The sequence below is a fragment of the Talaromyces stipitatus genome, genomic scaffold (genome assembly GCF_000003125.1).
Source record: "Talaromyces stipitatus ATCC 10500 scf_1105507295523 genomic scaffold, whole genome shotgun sequence".
Lineage (NCBI taxonomy): Eukaryota > Fungi > Ascomycota > Eurotiomycetes > Eurotiales > Trichocomaceae > Talaromyces > Talaromyces stipitatus.
Genome location: NW_002990113.1, coordinates 3,855,944 through 3,874,321, shown reverse-complemented (window position 1 = coordinate 3,874,321; position 18,378 = coordinate 3,855,944). Strand labels below are relative to the sequence as shown.

The 18,378-nt window shown below is 47.2% G+C and overlaps 11 protein-coding genes and 1 non-coding gene across 12 annotated transcripts, besides 3 other annotated features; 6 read left to right on the top strand and 6 right to left on the bottom strand.

Annotated features, from left to right (window-relative positions):
* Nucleotides 1–12: 12 nt before the first annotated feature.
* TSTA_073640 (uncharacterized protein) lies at nucleotides 13–1,095 on the bottom strand (the record flags this gene model as incomplete). The annotated part of the gene is made up of 3 exons (XM_002341321.1): nucleotides 13–761; nucleotides 819–947; nucleotides 1,007–1,095. 3 exons carry the CDS (start codon nucleotides 1,093–1,095, stop codon nucleotides 119–121), a joined length of 861 nt encoding a protein of 286 aa, XP_002341362.1. The 3' UTR covers nucleotides 13–118.
* Nucleotides 1,096–1,779: 684 nt separating this feature from the next.
* On the top strand, nucleotides 1,780–4,408 carry TSTA_073630 (R3H domain protein, putative; the record flags this gene model as incomplete). Its single annotated transcript, XM_002341320.1, has 4 exons — nucleotides 1,780–1,830; nucleotides 1,888–2,657; nucleotides 2,715–2,855; nucleotides 2,911–4,408. 4 exons carry the CDS (start codon nucleotides 1,780–1,782, stop codon nucleotides 4,406–4,408), a joined length of 2,460 nt encoding a protein of 819 aa, XP_002341361.1.
* On the bottom strand, nucleotides 3,052–5,698 carry TSTA_073620 (mitochondrial 54S ribosomal protein YmL8). The gene is made up of 2 exons (XM_002341319.1): nucleotides 5,306–5,698; nucleotides 3,052–5,232 (listed from the first exon to the last, which is right to left on the bottom strand). The coding sequence occupies exons 1-2, from the start codon at nucleotides 5,519–5,521 to the stop codon at nucleotides 4,861–4,863; spliced, it is 588 nt and encodes a 195-aa protein (XP_002341360.1). The 5' UTR covers nucleotides 5,522–5,698; the 3' UTR covers nucleotides 3,052–4,860.
* A 141-nt stretch (nucleotides 5,699–5,839) lies between these two features.
* On the top strand, nucleotides 5,840–7,326 carry TSTA_073610 (uncharacterized protein). Its single transcript, XM_002341318.1, has 2 exons — nucleotides 5,840–6,036; nucleotides 6,098–7,326. Exons 1-2 carry the CDS (start codon nucleotides 6,016–6,018, stop codon nucleotides 6,443–6,445), a joined length of 369 nt encoding a protein of 122 aa, XP_002341359.1. The 5' UTR covers nucleotides 5,840–6,015; the 3' UTR covers nucleotides 6,446–7,326.
* TSTA_073600 (uncharacterized protein) lies at nucleotides 6,733–7,767 on the bottom strand (the record flags this gene model as incomplete). The annotated part of the gene is made up of 2 exons (XM_002341316.1): nucleotides 6,733–7,502; nucleotides 7,653–7,767. 2 exons carry the CDS (start codon nucleotides 7,765–7,767, stop codon nucleotides 6,733–6,735), a joined length of 885 nt encoding a protein of 294 aa, XP_002341357.1.
* Nucleotides 7,721–8,757, top strand: TSTA_073590 (40S ribosomal protein S23). Its single transcript, XM_002341317.1, has 3 exons — nucleotides 7,721–7,780; nucleotides 7,925–8,207; nucleotides 8,262–8,757. Exons 2-3 carry the CDS (start codon nucleotides 7,949–7,951, stop codon nucleotides 8,438–8,440), a joined length of 438 nt encoding a protein of 145 aa, XP_002341358.1. The 5' UTR covers nucleotides 7,721–7,780; nucleotides 7,925–7,948; the 3' UTR covers nucleotides 8,441–8,757.
* Nucleotides 8,758–8,784: 27 nt separating this feature from the next.
* Nucleotides 8,785–10,577, bottom strand: TSTA_073580 (translation regulator GCD7). Its single transcript, XM_002341315.1, has 3 exons — nucleotides 10,220–10,577; nucleotides 8,953–10,164; nucleotides 8,785–8,902 (listed from the first exon to the last, which is right to left on the bottom strand). The coding sequence occupies exons 1-3, from the start codon at nucleotides 10,315–10,317 to the stop codon at nucleotides 8,830–8,832; spliced, it is 1,383 nt and encodes a 460-aa protein (XP_002341356.1). The 5' UTR covers nucleotides 10,318–10,577; the 3' UTR covers nucleotides 8,785–8,829.
* A 468-nt stretch (nucleotides 10,578–11,045) lies between these two features.
* TSTA_073570 (NIF domain protein) lies at nucleotides 11,046–12,956 on the top strand. The gene is made up of 2 exons (XM_002341314.1): nucleotides 11,046–12,527; nucleotides 12,585–12,956. Exons 1-2 carry the CDS (start codon nucleotides 11,072–11,074, stop codon nucleotides 12,725–12,727), a joined length of 1,599 nt encoding a protein of 532 aa, XP_002341355.1. The 5' UTR covers nucleotides 11,046–11,071; the 3' UTR covers nucleotides 12,728–12,956.
* Nucleotides 12,914–12,975: a sequence feature (A-rich).
* A 125-nt stretch (nucleotides 12,976–13,100) lies between these two features.
* TSTA_073560 (aminotransferase, class V, putative) lies at nucleotides 13,101–15,081 on the bottom strand (the record flags this gene model as incomplete). Its single annotated transcript, XM_002341313.1, has 3 exons — nucleotides 13,101–14,441; nucleotides 14,505–14,957; nucleotides 15,032–15,081. The coding sequence occupies 3 exons, from the start codon at nucleotides 15,079–15,081 to the stop codon at nucleotides 13,370–13,372; spliced, it is 1,575 nt and encodes a 524-aa protein (XP_002341354.1). The 3' UTR covers nucleotides 13,101–13,369.
* Nucleotides 15,082–15,324: 243 nt separating this feature from the next.
* Nucleotides 15,325–16,333, top strand: TSTA_073550 (vacuolar protein sorting 29, putative). Its single transcript, XM_002341312.1, has 4 exons — nucleotides 15,325–15,477; nucleotides 15,563–15,577; nucleotides 15,639–16,052; nucleotides 16,106–16,333. The coding sequence occupies exons 1-4, from the start codon at nucleotides 15,421–15,423 to the stop codon at nucleotides 16,220–16,222; spliced, it is 603 nt and encodes a 200-aa protein (XP_002341353.1). The 5' UTR covers nucleotides 15,325–15,420; the 3' UTR covers nucleotides 16,223–16,333.
* Nucleotides 16,334–16,473: 140 nt separating this feature from the next.
* Nucleotides 16,474–16,514: a sequence feature (T-rich).
* An 8-nt stretch (nucleotides 16,515–16,522) lies between these two features.
* TSTA_073540 lies at nucleotides 16,523–16,594 on the bottom strand. The gene has a single exon. It is a non-coding gene; the product is annotated as a tRNA-His (tRNA).
* Nucleotides 16,595–17,344: 750 nt separating this feature from the next.
* On the top strand, nucleotides 17,345–18,373 carry TSTA_073530 (RNP domain protein; the record flags this gene model as incomplete). Its single annotated transcript, XM_002341311.1, has 4 exons — nucleotides 17,345–17,413; nucleotides 17,541–17,797; nucleotides 17,883–17,970; nucleotides 18,023–18,373. 4 exons carry the CDS (start codon nucleotides 17,345–17,347, stop codon nucleotides 18,173–18,175), a joined length of 567 nt encoding a protein of 188 aa, XP_002341352.1. The 3' UTR covers nucleotides 18,176–18,373.
* Nucleotides 17,828–17,854: a microsatellite.
* Nucleotides 18,374–18,378: the final 5 nt, after the last annotated feature.

The window sequence follows — 18,378 nt, the reverse complement described above, 5'->3', positions numbered from 1 at the left end:
TTGAGCGAAAATGGAAGGCATGTATTACGGAATGAATTTTTTAAAAATGCAATATACGCTAAGGAACAATCATATAGATACAGTATAGGTACAACGCTCGCATATAGTATAGTCTAGATTACCGCCCCATGTTCATAGCCTGAGTAAGAGCAAGCCGCTTGCTGAATGGACTTAGACTCCGGTCTCGCTGTGGCTCTTCTCTTCTCTGCGTAGGTCTATCTCGAGGATGAGGGGATCTCCGACGCTGTTGCCGCTGTTGTTGTGTAATTGGTGTCATCGACTGTCGCCCTCCAGCGATACGACTCCTCTCTTGACTCCGACTTTGTGATGATTGGTAGGCTCTGCGACTACCACGAGTAGATGAGTCTCTCTTTCGGCCTCTTTCCGGTGGGCTGTATTCGCGCCGTTTTCTGCGGGTATTTCGTTCCTCTGTATCTAGGCTGCAATCTCGTGACGGGCGTTCAGGTGAAGGCGACGAAGTTGAGACCGAATCACCGCTATAGCGTCGCTTCCGCTGACGGGACCTATTTATGGTTGAGGCCGGCGAGTTTTGCTCTTGTTCCTCGTCCTTGTATTTGCCTCGATATCCCGGCGACCCCGATCGAGACCGGCCTGTTGAGATTGTAGACACCGAGATTGACGAGCGTGAAGACATGGACCTTGGCCGTTTCGAGGACTGGGCGTAAGGTTCATCATCAAGATCTCGTTTCCTTCCCCGTTCTCGCTCTTGCTTTGCTATAATCTCATCTGCAAGACCATTGCTATCCGTAAACTCACGGTCAGCCGATATTCAAGAATATAAGGCAAATGGGCCATACGTTCTTGTAGTCAGATCGGTCATTGACTCATTCTTCAGTTTCGGTACCAGATCCGGGTTCTGTAACTGCTGTGTGCGCGAAGGCCGGGATACATAGGGCCGTTCTTGAGCTGTTGACTTGCATTCATAGCTATAGTGTCGTACAGTAAGTCAGCAATGACTATGACACAGAGGAAGCAGGTAGAACACTTATCTCGTTTAAGACATTTCTGGCACAGGGTGCTGGCAGTCGCCTTGGTAGGGCCGCGCTGGCCAGGGACGTTTCTATATCGATTCATATGCGGAGTCTATAGATAAAGAAATAGTACTTGAAATGGGGACAAACTATGGTCGTTGACTCCTTTACAGGATCGCTAGATCACATAAAAAAAAAGAAGAAATTGAGGCATGCGAAACTTTTTGTAGAAGTAGACATGGATTATGCGAGCGGCAAGCACAGGGCGGGCGTCGACACTAAACCCCACGGAGGAAAAGATCTCACAAAGCAAGCAAACTTAGTCTTTTAACCAACTCCCGGCCTGGCTGTACACTTCAGCCTCAACTGTGCCATCCGACAAGCTTATTTGATCTCTGAGGTAAGTGATATGACACTTCTTTCTCCTTTTCTTTTAGTCATCTTGAATCAGCATTTTGACTGTGAACAGTTGATTTCCAGGGTCGAAATTAACCGTCCTCCCGTGTCGATATTACATGCCACCACGATAACAAATATCCTCGAAATAGACCTAAATCATCTATCAAGGCGACAGCTGCTCTCCTGGCTTTTCCTACCGAATAAAAAGGCTTGGTCCCTATGGCGCACGTTACCTTTGAAAGAGATGTCTCCAACATCTTCAAGCTGTGAAACGAGGAATTAAAAGTTATTGGATCTTTTACAAATTGCAGATTCTGCATTATACATTCTTTTGAAGTCTGTCATCTGTTTCTTTACTCTGCGCAGAGTCTGTCATATTAGCTGCATCATGGCTTCCCAGGCGTCTGGAAGCAATCTGAACCGGCCTTCCTTTGCAAAGGTACATCTTGTAATTATTTTGATCACCTCGTCCTACGTGCTAACAATGGTCATCTAGGTGGTGGCTATGCCCGCGCTGGCGAAATCGCAGAATCCCTCTGTCAATCCTGACGAGCCAGAGCATCAAATGAACACAGACTTCGAAAATCCACAGGTTACGCCGGCAAGTCAGCCAGACTTGGAGGAACAACACAACGCACCGCTCGACGATTACATTCAAGGTATTGAGGATGGTGTCGAAAGACTTTCAATGAATGAGAAGCATGAACTCGAATTCTCTCAACCATCTAGTGAAGGGCTCCAGAGAGAAGCATCATTCGATGATGATCAAACCCATCTGTCAAACAGCTCTACAAAACCAACGAGTTTTGACTCAAAGAGTATGGCATCAGTCACCACATTTGCAATGGATGAAAAAGATTCGCTGCGACCGGATGATAGTGCAAGTGTCCAGGCTGCTGATGAAGATGACTCCTTGTCTGGCCCTGCATCTGGTGCCCCTAATTCACTTACTAGCTCAGAGGCTGGTGGGAGGGTATATCGCGACAACCTCAAAGATGGTATCCTTCAGCGACAAAGAGGCGTGTTGCCAATGCCCATTCAGCGATTCCCTGATGGCGATATTGGAATTACAGGGGCAATCCCACCTGATTCTGTGGCTAATAACTTCATTATTAGTAACCAGCCTGATTTTGTTCCTGGCAAGTCTCTCAATGGATATGCTTTAGATCCTGATGAAAAGCTTCTTGAGGCTATGGGCACACCCAAAGACCGCCTTTTTATACTCCAGCTAGAGGAAATGATTCGGGATTTCATTCAAGACTCAAAGTGAGTGCCGACTCAATCATGTTCAGTGGTAACTCATACTCATCCATGGTTTTGCAGGGAGCAATCACTCGAATTACCGCCTTCCAACGCATTTGGACGTCTTCTTGCCCACAAGCTGGGGGACTACTATCACCTGACACATTTCGTGGACAACAATGTCACATCAGTGCGACTGCACCGGACACCATTTTGTAGACTGTCAGTTTATCCTTGTCAGCAATCATTTGACTTAACCTATGCTAACAAGGATCAGTCCAACCCCCTTGTCGGTCCTGCGTCCTGTTGAATCCCACAATACGCCGCCACCCAATGCACCAGCTATGAAGATCATGCGCCGTAATGAAATAAGCGGCGACCGAAATCTAGCAGGTGAGAATGGTACTAGCTCTTCAGGTCCCTCAAAGCCCGTTTCGGAAGCCGGGGTAGACGGGGGAAACGAAGAAGACCGCGGGGGCTCGTCTGCAGGAGCTACACCGGCTAAGGACCGATCAACTATGACGAGGGAGGAGCGTGAAGCCAAGTATCAAGAAGCAAGAGAAAGGATATTCCGGGACTTTCCAGAATCAAAGTCTGTTGATTCGTCTGGTGGCGACAATAGTGCAAACATTTCCCGTTCTAGTTCGACCAGTGGCCGCAAAAAGAATTTTAGGCAGAAGACTCCTCATGACGACTCTTTCGAAGCACGATCTCAGTTCAACGCATACTATCCTGGGATGTCTTACGCAGCGAACACAGCATCAGTGCCGATGAATAACGGGACGGCTTACGGTCAAAGCCCCTACATGGTTAGTCCAAATGCGTCCTCGCCCAATATGAATTACCCACAAGGCACACCGACTGCGAACGTCTACCAGAACAATGTGTCTCAGTATCAAATGAACACGACGCCTATGGGTCAGACCCATACATGGCAGGGCCCTGCTGCATCTCAACAGTCTCCTTATCAAGGATACACTGCTCTTAACCAACCACCGACAATGATGGGACAACAAGCCCAATCGGGGCCAATACCAGCCATGAACAATTACGCCGTCCCTAATCCTGCAGCAACCTATGCTCCTAATGCATCAACCCCTTGGACAGGTCAGCCGTATCAAAACAATTACCCTCAATCAGTCCAGCGAAATGCACATTGGCCTAGTTACCCCTCTCATCCAATGGGTAATAATACCAACCCGTATTCTTATGGCCAACAAATGCCCAACCAGCATTACTCGACACCTCAGAACCAGAACGCTCATCAAATGATGGGTAACTTCAACCGGACCATGTTCAACCCTCAAACCCGGTCTTTTGTACCTACTGGGAATCCGACAGCAGGTCGATACAACCCTAAAGGAGTCAATAATGCAGGTGGAGTTGCATACAACAACCCCCAATCCAACATGCAGAGGCAGAAATGGTCGGGCCAGGGCCATATGGAATCCAGTAGCCAATCGATGGCTTATGTACCACCACATCCAAATAACCGAGCTAATGGTAATGCCACTAGCCCGAGCTCAATGCCTCGTGCTACACAGCCTCTGACCAACGATTCGATTACTAAATGGGGTACCCCAGCTCATCTTCCGCCCAAACCTCCCCCGTCTGAAGTTCCTTCTGGATTGGACAACAAATCACGAAATCTTCCTGCATCCTCAACGACATCCTTTCCAAACAACGCTACCTCGCCGCATACTCAGGCAGGAGGAGGACCACTTGTCATTTCCGGATCAGGGAACAATAACATACCCAAGTCCAGTCCTGATTGAAAAAAGCTCTTAGCCTATGAGAATTCGGCTTTGCATAGACTTTTCTCCTCATTCGCGATCTTTGCATCTTGCGGTATGGCGTAGTAAATTTATTTTATGGTTATCAAAGGGATTTAGGCGCGCGGCAGTCTGTTGTCTTGAGATTGCCGCGCTGAGAGGCGTACTTCGGTATCTAGTTTTCGGTGATGATGAGTGTTTTGAGTTTTGATTTTGTTGCATGGCGTCGTTAGAAAGGTCATGTCTATACTTGTTTGTATGGATGTGTCTATCCTTTAGTAGTCGGGAATACAGAAAAGTACATTTACCCAGATGGTCACAGCTTAAATCTAAAGTAGTCGTGACAAACAGGTGATATAGATACAGTTGTCCAAGCAAGAGTGCGCTATTCAAAAAGGTAGTCACCACACGCAGCCAGTTAATATACATATAAAATTTAACACAATCCACTTAACCTATCTCTTACCTTCCTCCTCATCATTTCCTTTCTCTCTCTTTTCCGTCTTCTTCTTTCCCTCCAACGACATCCTCTCGATCTCCTTCTCTAACGCCTCAACACCCCCCTTCCGGTATCTAGTCACCTTCTTAACATTCAAAGCAGTCAGCTCATTAAGAGTCTGAATGCCCTGCTCGCGTTGACGAGCAATCGCTTTGGCCGTGATTGCGAATCGCATATCCTTGGGCCCGTCGACGAGTTCAAGGATTGCGCTGGGTGCTTGATCGTCCTTTTTGGGCTCTACTCGAAGCACACGTGTGTAACCACCTTGTCGTTCTGCGTAGCGGTCTCGTAGGGGCCCGAAGAGCTTGGGGAGGAGCTCGTGTGGTGTCTGCATAATCACACAAAGTCAGTTTCTTTTGATAATTACATGGAGGCGGGGAGAGGGAAAAAATACTACATACGTAAAATATCGACTGAGCACGTCTTCGTGCATGTTCCGTATTCCGTTTTCCCAATGTAATCAATTTTTCGGCCAGGCGTTGCGCTTCTTTGGCTTTGGGCCATGTCGTTGTGATGGATTCATGTTTGATGAGGGATGTGACAAGATTTCGCAGTAAGGCCTGTCGGTGAGAGGACTTGCGGCTGAGATGACGGTATTTGGCTGCGCCTCCAGCCATTGTGATGCTGTTTTTGGGAGGATGTTGAGAGGGAGGTTTTGTTGTAGTGGACGGTCTGGATCAGCCGGAGATGTCAGCGGTGAATCCGGATCGATAAAAGACACCCAATCAGCGAAATCGATCAATTGTCTCTTCTAAATTGGTAATTGTTCGTATTCGATGTGTTTGAAGTATCCTGTGCAATAGACAGGATGTTGAGGAGTTGGCAAAGAAAGATTCCCGTCCCCGTTTCCTAATCGCGAAATTCGGCCGGCCAATCGGAGCCTACCTTGGCACCGGATACTCCGCTGGTCGACAAAAAGATCACCTTATGGCGATGAGCTTGCATCTACTTCTCCATCTTGAAGACCATGATTTGAGCTGGGAACTATGATAGCGACTTTGCGAGACACATTACGCTAGCGCATACCCATATCAGTTGATATCATAACTGAGCTGCAATGCTATCAGTCTTCTCACCTCAGATCATCTGATTATTCTCTTTCCTAGTCAAGATGGGCTTCATGGCTGGATTTGTATGTATTTGATGGATAAATGGTTATAGTTATAATTTTTGAAATTCTGACAGCTAAACAGTTCGGTGGCTTCACATTGACAGCATCGGTCCTCTACCTAAGCGTCCAAGTCCATCGTTCCACCCGCCTAGCGCAACGAGATGCCATACGTGAACAAGTCGAAATCCTCAATGATATCTCCTCCCCTCTAGGCGCATATTATCGCAGATTCGCCGAGGACGATGACTTGCAAAAATCACGAATCGTGCCGCCACCGAAGAAACCGTCGGCAGAAGAATTGCTCAAGCAACAATGGAATAAAGAGGTAAAGGCATTGGCACAGAAGACGTTCACCCTGGGTTGGCAGGATGTCACCAATACAGCCAACGAGGTTACCAGAGTAATATCGGAATTGGTGAAACGGCAATGATTCGTGCGGCCGCTGAAAATTCCTGTTTCTGTGTCTTGATATCATAATAGGCTGTCGGTTGCATGTTATCTTTGGGACCATTTGACGAGCGCCGGCGTTTGGTGTTATTGAACTGTCGCCATTTCATAGCCTTCATGTACAAGTCTCATGTACAGGTCATATTGGCCGATACTTTCCACGAACGTAGCAGAATGCATGTTCGTTATATATGGAGTAACATCTGTCAGACCGCAATACGTCCATCCTATCAGCATGCTGTAAATATTCGATGGTCGCAATCATAATCGTCATCCAGTTGTCGAGTCTCCCGTTACGTTGAGACTCTCACTCGCTGTATCATTCCAAATATCTTCACTCTCTTTTCTCACTGTGCGCATCGCTTGTGCAACTTCCTCCAAGCTCGCAACAACATCTAGCACACCGTTATTGACGCGATCAAAATACTGATCATTCGCTAATCGTCTCTTCCGAGCTTGTTGTAGATCTTTCTCGGTTTCTGCTTCCAGTGCCTTATATGTCGCAGCTCCATCTATCGTCGTCGTACTCCCATGATCACGATGTACACCGCTTGATTTCTGATCTGACTGGCCATTGGTGTCTCTCGATTCATTCTCATCCACTTCGTCTGCTTCATTTCTTGTCCAAGTTTGAGCTAACTTGAGCTGTTTTAAGCGCAGCTCCTCTAGAGCCCTTGAATGTTCTTCCCCAAATACATGCTCTCCCTTAAAAGCACTTAGTTCTACTTCACCTAGCGTATTTTGCATTTCTTGCCATTGGATTTCAGCACTATCGGTTTCCCTTGGCGACTGTGTTCGGCTCAGAAAAGGTGATAAGTTTCTGTTGCCGCTGGGAGATATGGTAGACATCCTCGACCTGGATCTTTGAAGACCCGGTCTTTGAGCAGATGCAGGGCCTTGGTTTCCAGGCACTAAGCCGTGCAACGAGTTAGATGATTCATTGCGAGATGGAGGTCCCTGAAATAACGATGGCGGAGGAAGGCGTTGAGAGCTCACTCGCGAGGTCGGCTTGGGCCGCGATGCGAGTGACATTATTATGGCTAGACGTGATCTAGAGGTAAACCTCTTACAAGCTTCAGAGTGATGTAGTCGTATTCAAGTCAGAGTTCGAAGTCGAGTATGCATGCTATCGATAACAATCAATAACGCCAAGGCATCGGAAGTAAGGCCGCGGTTATTCCGATACTAACTCCTTTCGGATATAGTGGCCCGCACTTCGCTTAGGGCACAAATCCACATTTTCACTTGACGGAAGAACATCGACGACTTCGACTTTTCGACATCCAACGACCAGCCATTAGGCATATCCATCTAGTCGGTAGGTTCACATCCAGCGCTTCGACTCTGCACCGTATCTACACAGATATCTACTTCTGCTCTTTTTTTTTTTACCAACTCGAATCGCTCGCTATACATCAGTGCTCCTCGTGCAACTTGATCTAATTCATTCTTTTCATCACAGAAGTATCCAAATAATACCGCCAAGATGGGTAAGGGAAAGCCTCGTGGTTTGAACGCCGCTCGCAAGCTCAAGGATCACCGCCGTGATCAGCGATGGGCCGATCTGTCCTTCAAGAAGCGCCTTCTGGGAACAGCCTACAAATCGTCTCCCTTCGGTGGTTCTTCTCACGCCAAGGGTATCGTCCTCGAAAAGGTCGGTGTTGAGGCTAAACAGCCCAACTCCGCTATCCGAAAGTGTGTCAAGGTTCAGTTGATCAAGAACGGAAAGAAGGTCACTGCTTTCGGTATGTTACAGGATGACTTATTTTCGAGGTCGATTGTACTGATTGATGAAATAGTCCCCAACGACGGTTGTCTTAACTTCGTTGACGAGAACGACGAAGTCCTTCTCGCCGGTTTCGGTCGTAAGGGCAAGGCCAAGGGTGATATTCCTGGTGTCCGTTTCAAGGTCGTCAAGGTTTCCGGTGTCGGTCTGTCTGCTTTGTGGAAGGAGAAGAAGGAGAAGCCTCGTTCATAAACAACACGAAAAACGAAGGCTGGGGTTTGCCGAGTGGAGGAAAGAAAAACATATTGAGAACGATTCCAATGACATGTGCGAAGGGGGATTACGAGAGCATACCCTCTTTTGGAATTGGACAAAATTCGACCATCATGTTGCATCGGATATAAGGATTCTGTATGCACAAGAATTTTTCTCTTTAGAAAGGTTTTATACGTTTCACAAGGATGGCGTCATGACTTGTACGGGATGGTTGAAATGCTTAACTACTACATGTTTACTTAGTGTAGTAGTAGTGCTTCGACTGCCAAAATACCATTGATTATTGGTTTTTCATTCTACTGTCTAAGATATAGAGGAGTAGTATTGTAGAGTTTGGGCTTTCATTGTAGGAACTATCTATTCCACTAAAAAGAGATATCTTCTTTGCGATAATGATCCGAGACGATACGGTAAAGATATGATGGCGCATGACCACCCCTAAGAAATGTTAGTATTCATTAGGTAGGCACAAGGATAGGTGAACATACAAATTCGTAATGTACAAGTCCACCAGTTCAGCAGGCACATAATCGTAAAGGGGGTTTTCGACATCAATCTTGTCGACCAAGTCCCCGTCCTCATAAGGAATGACATTGCTGGCATCGCCGTACTCAATGAGTGAGTCAATGTCAAATGGATATACAGGACTGAGTTTGTAGATTCCACTGACGACAACGACTGGGGTTTGGTGGACTTTGGCTGCTCGAGCAATCACTCGAGTGCCCGCAGCAGCAACCAGGCCACCATTAGCTAGAACGGAATGCGTCCCCAAGATGACTTTATTGACCCGGGACATGATAGCAAAGACTGCAGAATCTGGAATGACAATGACAGTTATTCCCAACGCAGTCAATGGCTTCGTGAAATTCTCTGCTGTAAGACTCTGATCATCATTGTCGGTGTTACCGCTGACTCGAGCATGAGTCGCCTCGTGATTATTGGGAAAAGACTCGGCATGAATGACGGTGAACTTCCTTTTGGCTGCGGCTTTCAGTAAGAATTTTTGAACAGTGGTGGATGAGGTATATGTCAAAATAATCTCGTTGGAATGGATATGTTCCGGGGCATAACCCGCGATCTGGTCATCTACTTGTCCCAGCTCGTCAATGATCTCGCCGATTCCGTCCAGGACTTCGGCTCGAATGTCTTTGTGATGACCCTGTCCCTGGTATCGGCCTGATGGCGAAACGGTACCCGGAGAACTAGGTTGAGGCGATTCTGCTTCAGGGTGTTGGAGGAGACTAAACATGGAAATGACGGGGGGTGCTTGAGATGGTGTGGAAGACAGAGGAGGTCGAGAGGACGATCGTTCTGAGCCTTCTTGACGAAGGGATAGAAGATCCTTGTCATGCACGGGAAGTGAGAGGTCGTCCGCGATATGCGAGCGGGGAGGGGAATGGCTTTCTGCTCCATGAGGGGTATGTGGCCGGCTGTCAGATCCAGCTTCACTGGCGAGAAAAAAGTCTGCATCCCTCTCATCCTCTGCTTCGTCTCTTATTAGACCCAGTACGCGCCTCACAATATTTCCCACGACTAGTTCCCTGGGTTGGGCGACCATAAGTCGCCTGCCCACGCTCTGTACTCGTTCGATCAGTTTTGTGGCATCTGTTGTTCGAAAGGCTGACACGACCCGGAGAAGGAGGTAAGCAGTTGCTATGGCGCATGATCGTGATAGACGAATTTGTCGTCGCTTCAAGAGACTGCGTCATGTTAGCTTATGTTCTCCCTTGGTCAATTTCAGATAGACTTCCGTACGATACTAGATTGTCGATCGATGTCTCGATAGGATTTGTTTTCAGGGATTTGAGAAATGAGGACAATCCTGGAGTCAGGACCGCCGAATTTGGAGCCATTCTGGTATTATCTGCTCTCTCCAAGCTCTAGCTTGCGCTGCAGATTGTTGAAGAAAAAAGTTGAGATACTGCGGGAAAATTGTATGTAGCGACCCCTCTTGAATCGCCCAAAATTCGGTGAGTCACAACAACGTCTCTGTGTGGACCAAATCGACTTCTTTGTATGCAATATCGTAATACAGTCCCAAGAATCAACAGCTGCGAAGTACGCCAGCTATCTTTGATTCCAACTGTATGCATAAAATGCGGCGGGCTTGTGCGATTAAGGCAACTAACTTAGGGAAGAACGGAGTCCGCGGCCTTAAAAACTTGGCCCCAACAGACTCCCCACATCTCCGTCATCCGACCTGTCGTTCACTGACAGCCAGACAACCCAAAACAACCAACAAATCCAACCCATCTCTGCACTCTGCATATCCTAGTCGGCCTTCTCCTCTTTTACGTGTTACCCCTCTTACACTCGGAAACCTTCTTTCCTCATAATCCGACCTCTGTCACCAGCATTTCAGCTTCCGAGGTTCGGTTCTTGTGAGACCACGCCGATTTCACAGCGGTGGAGTCCTAACTTACCTGGCCAGCTGTACATCGGCGATTTATGCAGGGTCGTGACCTCGCGCATCGTCAAGTTGGCCAAGTTAGGTGCAGGTATTACTTGTTTTTGCTATAAACATGCCGTATTACTGACATCTACGGAGTCAGATTCTAGGGCTGCTTCCTCACGCGTTCAGATCGTCCTCATGGCCGTTGCTGAAAGATGAACTCCCTGAATATCCTGTCATCCCGAGTGATAGGACAGGTTCCCAGTTCTACTACACGGAATCGCTCTCACTCACAGAGCGAGGCATCTCCAACCCATCTCCGGAACGATTTAGCAAAGACTCGTTCGTACAGCGAACAGCAGTTTCAGTACACCCTACCCAAGGACGAGAAAGACCCATATACACACGAATCGCTAGTACCAGAATACTCGTACGATGGCTCGATAGAATACGACGAAAAGTCACCACTGATCCACCAGTTGCAGAAGACCGGTGCAGTTCCCGGGCCAAACCGGTTCTTCTTGATCGCCCAGAAGCTCTTCGATGCAATCTACGAGACAATCCAGACTATCCTTTCGGCAATCGCAGCACCAGGCGTCTATATTGCGCAAACATTTCGAGATGATGATGGTCACTATTCACCCATTGTTCCTTTTCGCAAAGTAACGCGATACGTAGCGCTTCGCAATAGGGAGAGCGAGAATTCGAGACCCAAAAAGACTGCATCCTCCCATCGACTTAAGGGAGAGTCCGAAAAGTCGGGTTCCAGACGAAACGGCGCCTCGGCCCGCAGACTGAGAAGCTCGCCTTCTCAATCATCAATCGCATCATCTACCTCAGAATCCGACGGTGATCGTGACCGCAGATCAAGCACTGACAAAGAAACCCGCGGCAACAAGAATAGGTTGTCGGAAAAAGATTACCTCTCAACAGATAGCAATAACAATACTCCAAGGAGGTCCATTCGCATTAAACTACATAACGATGAGTCTCTGAAGCGGCAAAAGAAGCGGTCTCAACCGGCTGATGTGCGACAAGATTCAGCAGCTGGTGAGAGTCCTTCTTCAGGCGCACTCATCACAGCAGAAAGTCTGAAATCGCCAATTTCGCAATCTGCGTCTCATCACCGATTAACCAAATACCCTCATGCGCCTGCTCCTCCGCGGCCATTGGTCCCTCTTCGACAGCCTTCTTATACTATGCGAACAACTGGGCGTCAAGCAGCTACCAGAGTTCCGCAGAAAACCCTTGTTCTCGATCTGGATGAGACACTTATTCATTCTCTGGCCAAAGGTGGTCGCATGTCCAGCGGTCACATGGTCGAAGTCAAACTAGCAGCTCCTGTATCAGTAGCCGGAGAGACGACCCCTGCAGTTGGTCCTCAGCACCCCATTCTTTACTACGTACACAAGCGACCCCATTGCGACGAGTTTCTACGCAAAGTATGCAAATGGTATAGACTCGTTATCTTTACAGCGAGTGTCCAGGAATACGCCGACCCAGTCATTGACTGGCTTGAGCAAGAGCGCAAGTTCTTCCAGGCTCGTTATTACAGGCAGCACTGCACTCTGCGTCATGACGCATTTATCAAGGACTTGAGCTCTGTGGAACCAGACTTGAGTAAAGTCATGATCCTGGACAATAGCCCGACGAGCTACATTTTTCACGAAGGTAATTCCCTATATATCCTGTAGTTACTCCCTGGAGCATGAACTGACAAGACAAAAGATAATGCCATCCCCATCAAAGGCTGGATAAGTGATCCCACTGATAGTGGTTTACTCAATCTTATCCCCATGCTCGAAGCACTACAGTATGTGACCGACGTTCGCGCATTCCTAGCATTGCGAAGAGGTGAAGCCGAGTCATAGCCTCATCCACCGGGTCTATACATTTGTCTTTACACTCTATATCCATTTCTCTTCTTCCCGTTTAGATCTCATTCCTCGGATCGCTCCACTGTTCCGTCTCCAAAAAGAATAAGGAATATGATATAAACAAACGCCTCCTTTTTACTCTTATAAATGCATTTATTCATGTTCTTTTCCTGCTTAGCATTGTGTTGCTCTGTTTTATTTTATTTTATTTATTTTTTTTTGTGCTTGCATTGGTTTATTTTTGATACTCATATGAACATACCCCCTCTCAATATTATTTCCTCTTCTTTTCGTGGAAGGAAGAGATTTGTGCTTTTCGAGTTGTTTCATGATATACGCTTTCGTAGTTTGGCTTATTTTTTGGTCATTGCATAAGATGGCTGTTTGACAGTCAGGATATCTTCAGAACTGGAATCCGTTGGCAAGACTTACTGTCAGCCGAGGTATTTCTGACATCCTAACCGTACTCTCTTCTTCGTGTTAGAAAGTGATGTTAGATTGGGTGCCTGTGCGCATGCGGTTACAGATTAACCTATTCATCCGAATTACCTAGAAAGAGGGCCTGTAAGCAATCGATCCTTTAACTGAGTCATGTTATTTCTTTTATATAAGATATTCTTTTTTTTGGAAGCAAAATTACAACCCCTTGGCCTTCTTAACCTCGGCATACGTCTCCTGCAAAGCGGCAATAGCATTATCAATATCCTTCCTGTTCGGATCCGTAACACTAACACCCATATGTCCAAAACGGATATATGTAGGCGCAATCGCCTTGTGCAAACCACCCGCAAAGACGACACCACGCTTCAACAGTCCCGGCAAGATCTCAGGGGCCGTTACACCCTCCGGCAAGCGGATGGCTGTCATGGCATGTGCTTGGTTTTCTGGTTTCGTGGCGAGCTGAGTCAATCCCAGAGCTGCAACGGCAGCTTTGACTTTATCTGATGTCTTGGCGTGGATTGCGAATCGTTCAGACATTGGTCGAGATGTGATACTGCTCAAGGTCGTGTGAAGGGCATGCACAAGTTGAGTTGGCGGGGTAGCGAAATAGGAGGGTTTACCGGCCTCATAATTCTGCATTATGGGTTGCCAGTTGGCGATAGAGGCATAGTATGAAGCCGGGGGTGTTTTGCGGGTCTTGAAGACGTTGATGGCTCGACCGGAAAGCATCAAGATACTAAGACCCGGTGGACATCCGATCGCCTTTTGGCTAGCGGTCAAAACGACATCGAGACCCCAGGCATCGAAATCGATTTCTTCGCAACCAACACTGCAGACTCCGTCGACTACGACCAGTGTATCCGGGCTGACGCGGTGGACCAGCTCAGAGACGGCTTTGATATCACTCAAGACACCCGTGGAGGTATCCACGTGGGTGATTGTGATCAATTTGTATTGTTTCTGTTTCAGCGCCTCTTCGATTTCGGCGAGTGAAGGGCGATCGCCAATAGGTGCTTTGAGTTGAGTCGCCTTTGCGCCGTATGTCTCCAATGCGGCGGCAAATGAATCGCCAAAGTAGCCGGTATGAAGGACCAGGGCTTCCTCGCCCCGTTCGATAAGGTTACTGGCGACAATGTCCCATCCCAAAGTTCCACTGCCGGAGATGATGAATGGTTGCGAAGCGGGGTCGGTGGTTTGGAAGAGTTTGCGCAAAAGGGTCAAGCTTTCGCCGAACGTTCTGACAAAGGCAGGGCCGACATGGCTCTCTCTATAGGTTGTTAGATTGGAGAGAGCAGCGAGGCCGTCGATTGTATGTATGTATGGAACTTACGCATAGTGGGACATGGACTGCAAGACCGCATCGTCGAATTCAATGGGTCCCGGGATGAGGAGAGTACTGTGAGCAGGCTGCGAAGACATCTTGTTCTTGCGGTCGTTGTCGTACTGCGTAATAGGAGGAAGAATATCCGAGTCAATCTGAGGAGGAGGAGGGGTCCGCTGGATAGGATTATATTCCAGATCGTCAGGCTCGACAGACAGTCTCTCGGACGAGAACGGCGTGTTCAATTCAGGCAGCGGTAGTCGTTGGTCGAAATGTCTGGCAATGAGGGACAGGCGGGCATTGGGATTACTCCCACTATTGCCATTGCCATTGCCCCGCCCGGAGTGTGACGCCAGTTTGGCTGGTGGTCGGGTTGGCGGCCAAGGGGAGCGTTGGCCGCGGGAAATGCGATAATCTGCAACTGCTGAGCGATTGACCTCGGGTGGTTCAGGCGATCTGGTTCTGCAAAGGCCGAGATTTTAGTTTTATTCCATCCGATAGCAGATAGTTATAGCACTGCGGTTGTTGCAGTATACACTCCGTACTCGTAGAGTACTTGCTTGCTATTTCTCTCCTCTGAGTTCATAGAATCTAAAGTCTTTTCTTTGGATTCCAGCACTGAAATCGGCTCCGGCTCCGAGCCCGGTCATCGGCGTCCTCCATCGTCGACTCACTCAGGTCAACCAAAACAGGAAGCAAATTAGGGTTAGGGCTTCCCCATATTCCGACTTCTGCAATAAAATTAACTAACTAACCAGAAGACGTTAGCTGATTACATAACTTTACGTGGAGCTTGATAACCAACTAACTATGGAAACAGTCGACGACTGACATTAAACCCGCTAATTTGATGCTATCCACGCTGCTCTACTCTGCAGGTACAAAGCTGGGAATGGGCCGTTGAGTATCCATTGATGGAATCAAGATGACCTCGCGTCTAGTCCTGGTCATTGGGGACCTATTCATTCCTGACAGGGCTCCGGTACGTTTCTTATCCACCCCGCGCCCGCAATGTTGCCGGCCTACGGTGTATACAAGCTAACTTGAAGCTTAATGCCCGACTTTAGGATATTCCTGCACGAGTAAGACTATAATCCACTTTAAAGCCTGTCTGACACTCAATTAACGATTCTATTTACACAGTTCAAAAAACTCCTTACGCCAGGAAAGATCGGCCAGATCCTATGTCTAGGCAACCTCACAGACCGCGACACGTTTGAATTCTTCCGACAGATCGCCCCGGACCTACAGCTCGTCAAAGGTGATTTCGATGTCGATTCTCCGAATCTCCCTTTGTCCAAAGTCGTGACACATGGAAGTCTTCGTATCGGATTCACCCATGGCCATACCATAATCCCACCCGGCGATGCCGACGCTTTGCTCATTGCAGCCCGACAGATGGATGTCGACGTTCTCCTTTGGGGTGGCACGCATCGCTTCGAGGCATTTGAAATGGAAGGTCGATTCTTTATTAACCCGGGAAGTGCAACTGGTGCGTTCAGTACAGGCTATTTCCCGGATGGGCAGGAGCCGATTCCGAGCTTCTGCTTGATGGATGTAGGCATTCTCTCGGATTAATAGCTATTGCACATGAGCTAATTTTTTATCAGGTACAAGGAGATGTGTTGGTTCTGTACGTTTACCAGCTCAAGACCGACGCCAACGGTGCCGAAACAGTGGCTGTTGAGAAAGTATCTTTCCGCAAGCAAGGTGTCGCCGCATCTTGATTTTTGATTGTATTTGTTATGTTGAATAGATACCTACGTTTGCAAATTATGACTCGTACCGTGTTTGTATAGTATATACTATATATGTAGATAATCCTACGCCAATCGATCAACATGTCTCTTCATAGTGCATAAGCCTAACACATTCTTTCGTTAACCACCCATATCTCGTCTAAATCTCGTCTAATCGTACTTAACAAAATTCCTTCGCAAGAAAAAAAAAACTAGTTTAAAGGGAAATATTTTATGACAACAAAAGAAGGGAAAGAAAAGAAAAAAAGAAAAAAAAGAAGTGGTTGATGTGGGTAATGGGAATCGAACCCATATCTGGTCGGCCACAACGACCTATTCTGACCGTTAAACTATACCCACTTGTTGGAATTAGCGGCAACTAATAAGATACAAGACTCTCCCCTTTGGTTTTTCGTACTCATACAGAATGATATCACCATGTAAAAATACATAAAGAAGAGTTATGGATTTATAGATGATACATGTTAAATACTCGATAATTCCAGTTCATAATCAGTAATTGTGTCTATGGTAATACCCTATACTCAGCATAATAGTGTTCAGCGCTTTTACAGAAGGGCTGTTTGACCTGTTGTACGCTTTGTGCTTTCAGCCACAAACTAGCTCACAACATACTACTATGATCGTGAATTCTTTATTTTCTCCCAGAAACATCAGAAAGAAACAGTTAGCAAAAGAAGAGAAGAGAATAACTATTGAGAATAAAAAGATCAAAATCACTGCAGAAGTTGTATCGTAGGAGTCATTCACTAAGCCCAAAATAGCAGCCCAGGTTCCGCCTCATCAGTGTTGCTGCTATAAGGAAAATAAAATTACTGACACTATAAAACAACATCGCCCTTCAACCATCACCAACTAACCCTACAACGTTTCATTTCCCTTTCTTAGACCATTATCTTCCAGTTTCATCCTTTTACTATTCACAAAGGCAGTGGTTTCGACGCCCCGTCTTCCCTATTCCCTTGAGGGAAAAACCTCCCCTGTCTGCTTTTCATCCCACCCTCCAGAAATCTGGGAAACGACTTTACAGATCCTGCATATTCGCTCCATAAATCGCATCTCATAACGTCAGATCGAAATCAAATCACAATGGCTACCGAGGCTACAGATATCCCAGAGGAGCAATTGAATGCTCAAACACAGGGTGTTGAAGATGAGGTATGTTTTCCGAAATCGAAATGCGCCTGCCTCTTGAACCTCTTACCAGGGTAGAAAAGCTACCATTTCGCCTCTTCCTGTTCGTCACAAGCTTTGCAGAACTCGGTCTAACACTTTTTTTGCATAGGAGGACATCGCCGCGATGAAGAAAAGAGTCGCAGAAATGGAATCCGAAGCAGCCAAGCTCCGCGAAATGCAACAAACCTTAGACGCCGAGTCAGAGAGCCTACGAGAAGATAAAGAAGATATTGATGCTCGAAGCATATTTGTCGGAAACGTTGACTACGGTGCTTCGCCGGAGGAGATTCAGGCGCATTTCCAGAGTTGCGGTTCGATTAATCGCGTAACGATTTTGTTGGATAAGTTCACGGGTCATCCCAAAGGGTGCGTTGTTCCGTGCTGGCTCCTACACGATACTATTATTATTATTATTATTATTATGAGGGTTGAATACTAAAGGTGATGATAGATATGCCTATGTCGAATTTGCAGAGCCCAGCCTGGTTGCGCAGGCCTTGGTTTTGAACGAGAGTGTCTTTCGCGGACGTAACCTGAAGGTGCGCACTTATTGCACTCTGTCTACAGTCACGGTTACTAAGTTATTGTCAGGTCACACCAAAGCGTACGAACGTGCCAGGCATGGCCAGAGGTCGAGGTCGGGGTCGGGGTGGCCGTGGCTTTGGTCGCGGTGGCTTCCCACACCGCGGTGCTTACCGTGGAGGTGGCTATCGTGGCCGAGGCCGTGGATATGCGCCTTATTAATGGTTTGAAAACGCAAGTCAAGTAGATGCTGGAGATGTCACGATGGGAAGAGCATATTTCTTTTTATTACCACATTTGGCAATGACAGACGGTTTTGCGAGCGGTGGAACTTCATTCTCCAATTGTCTACCTCCTCTCTTTTTGTTGTGTTCATGGTTGAGGGTTAGGAGTTGATGGTGTATGATATACATATAGTTATCTAG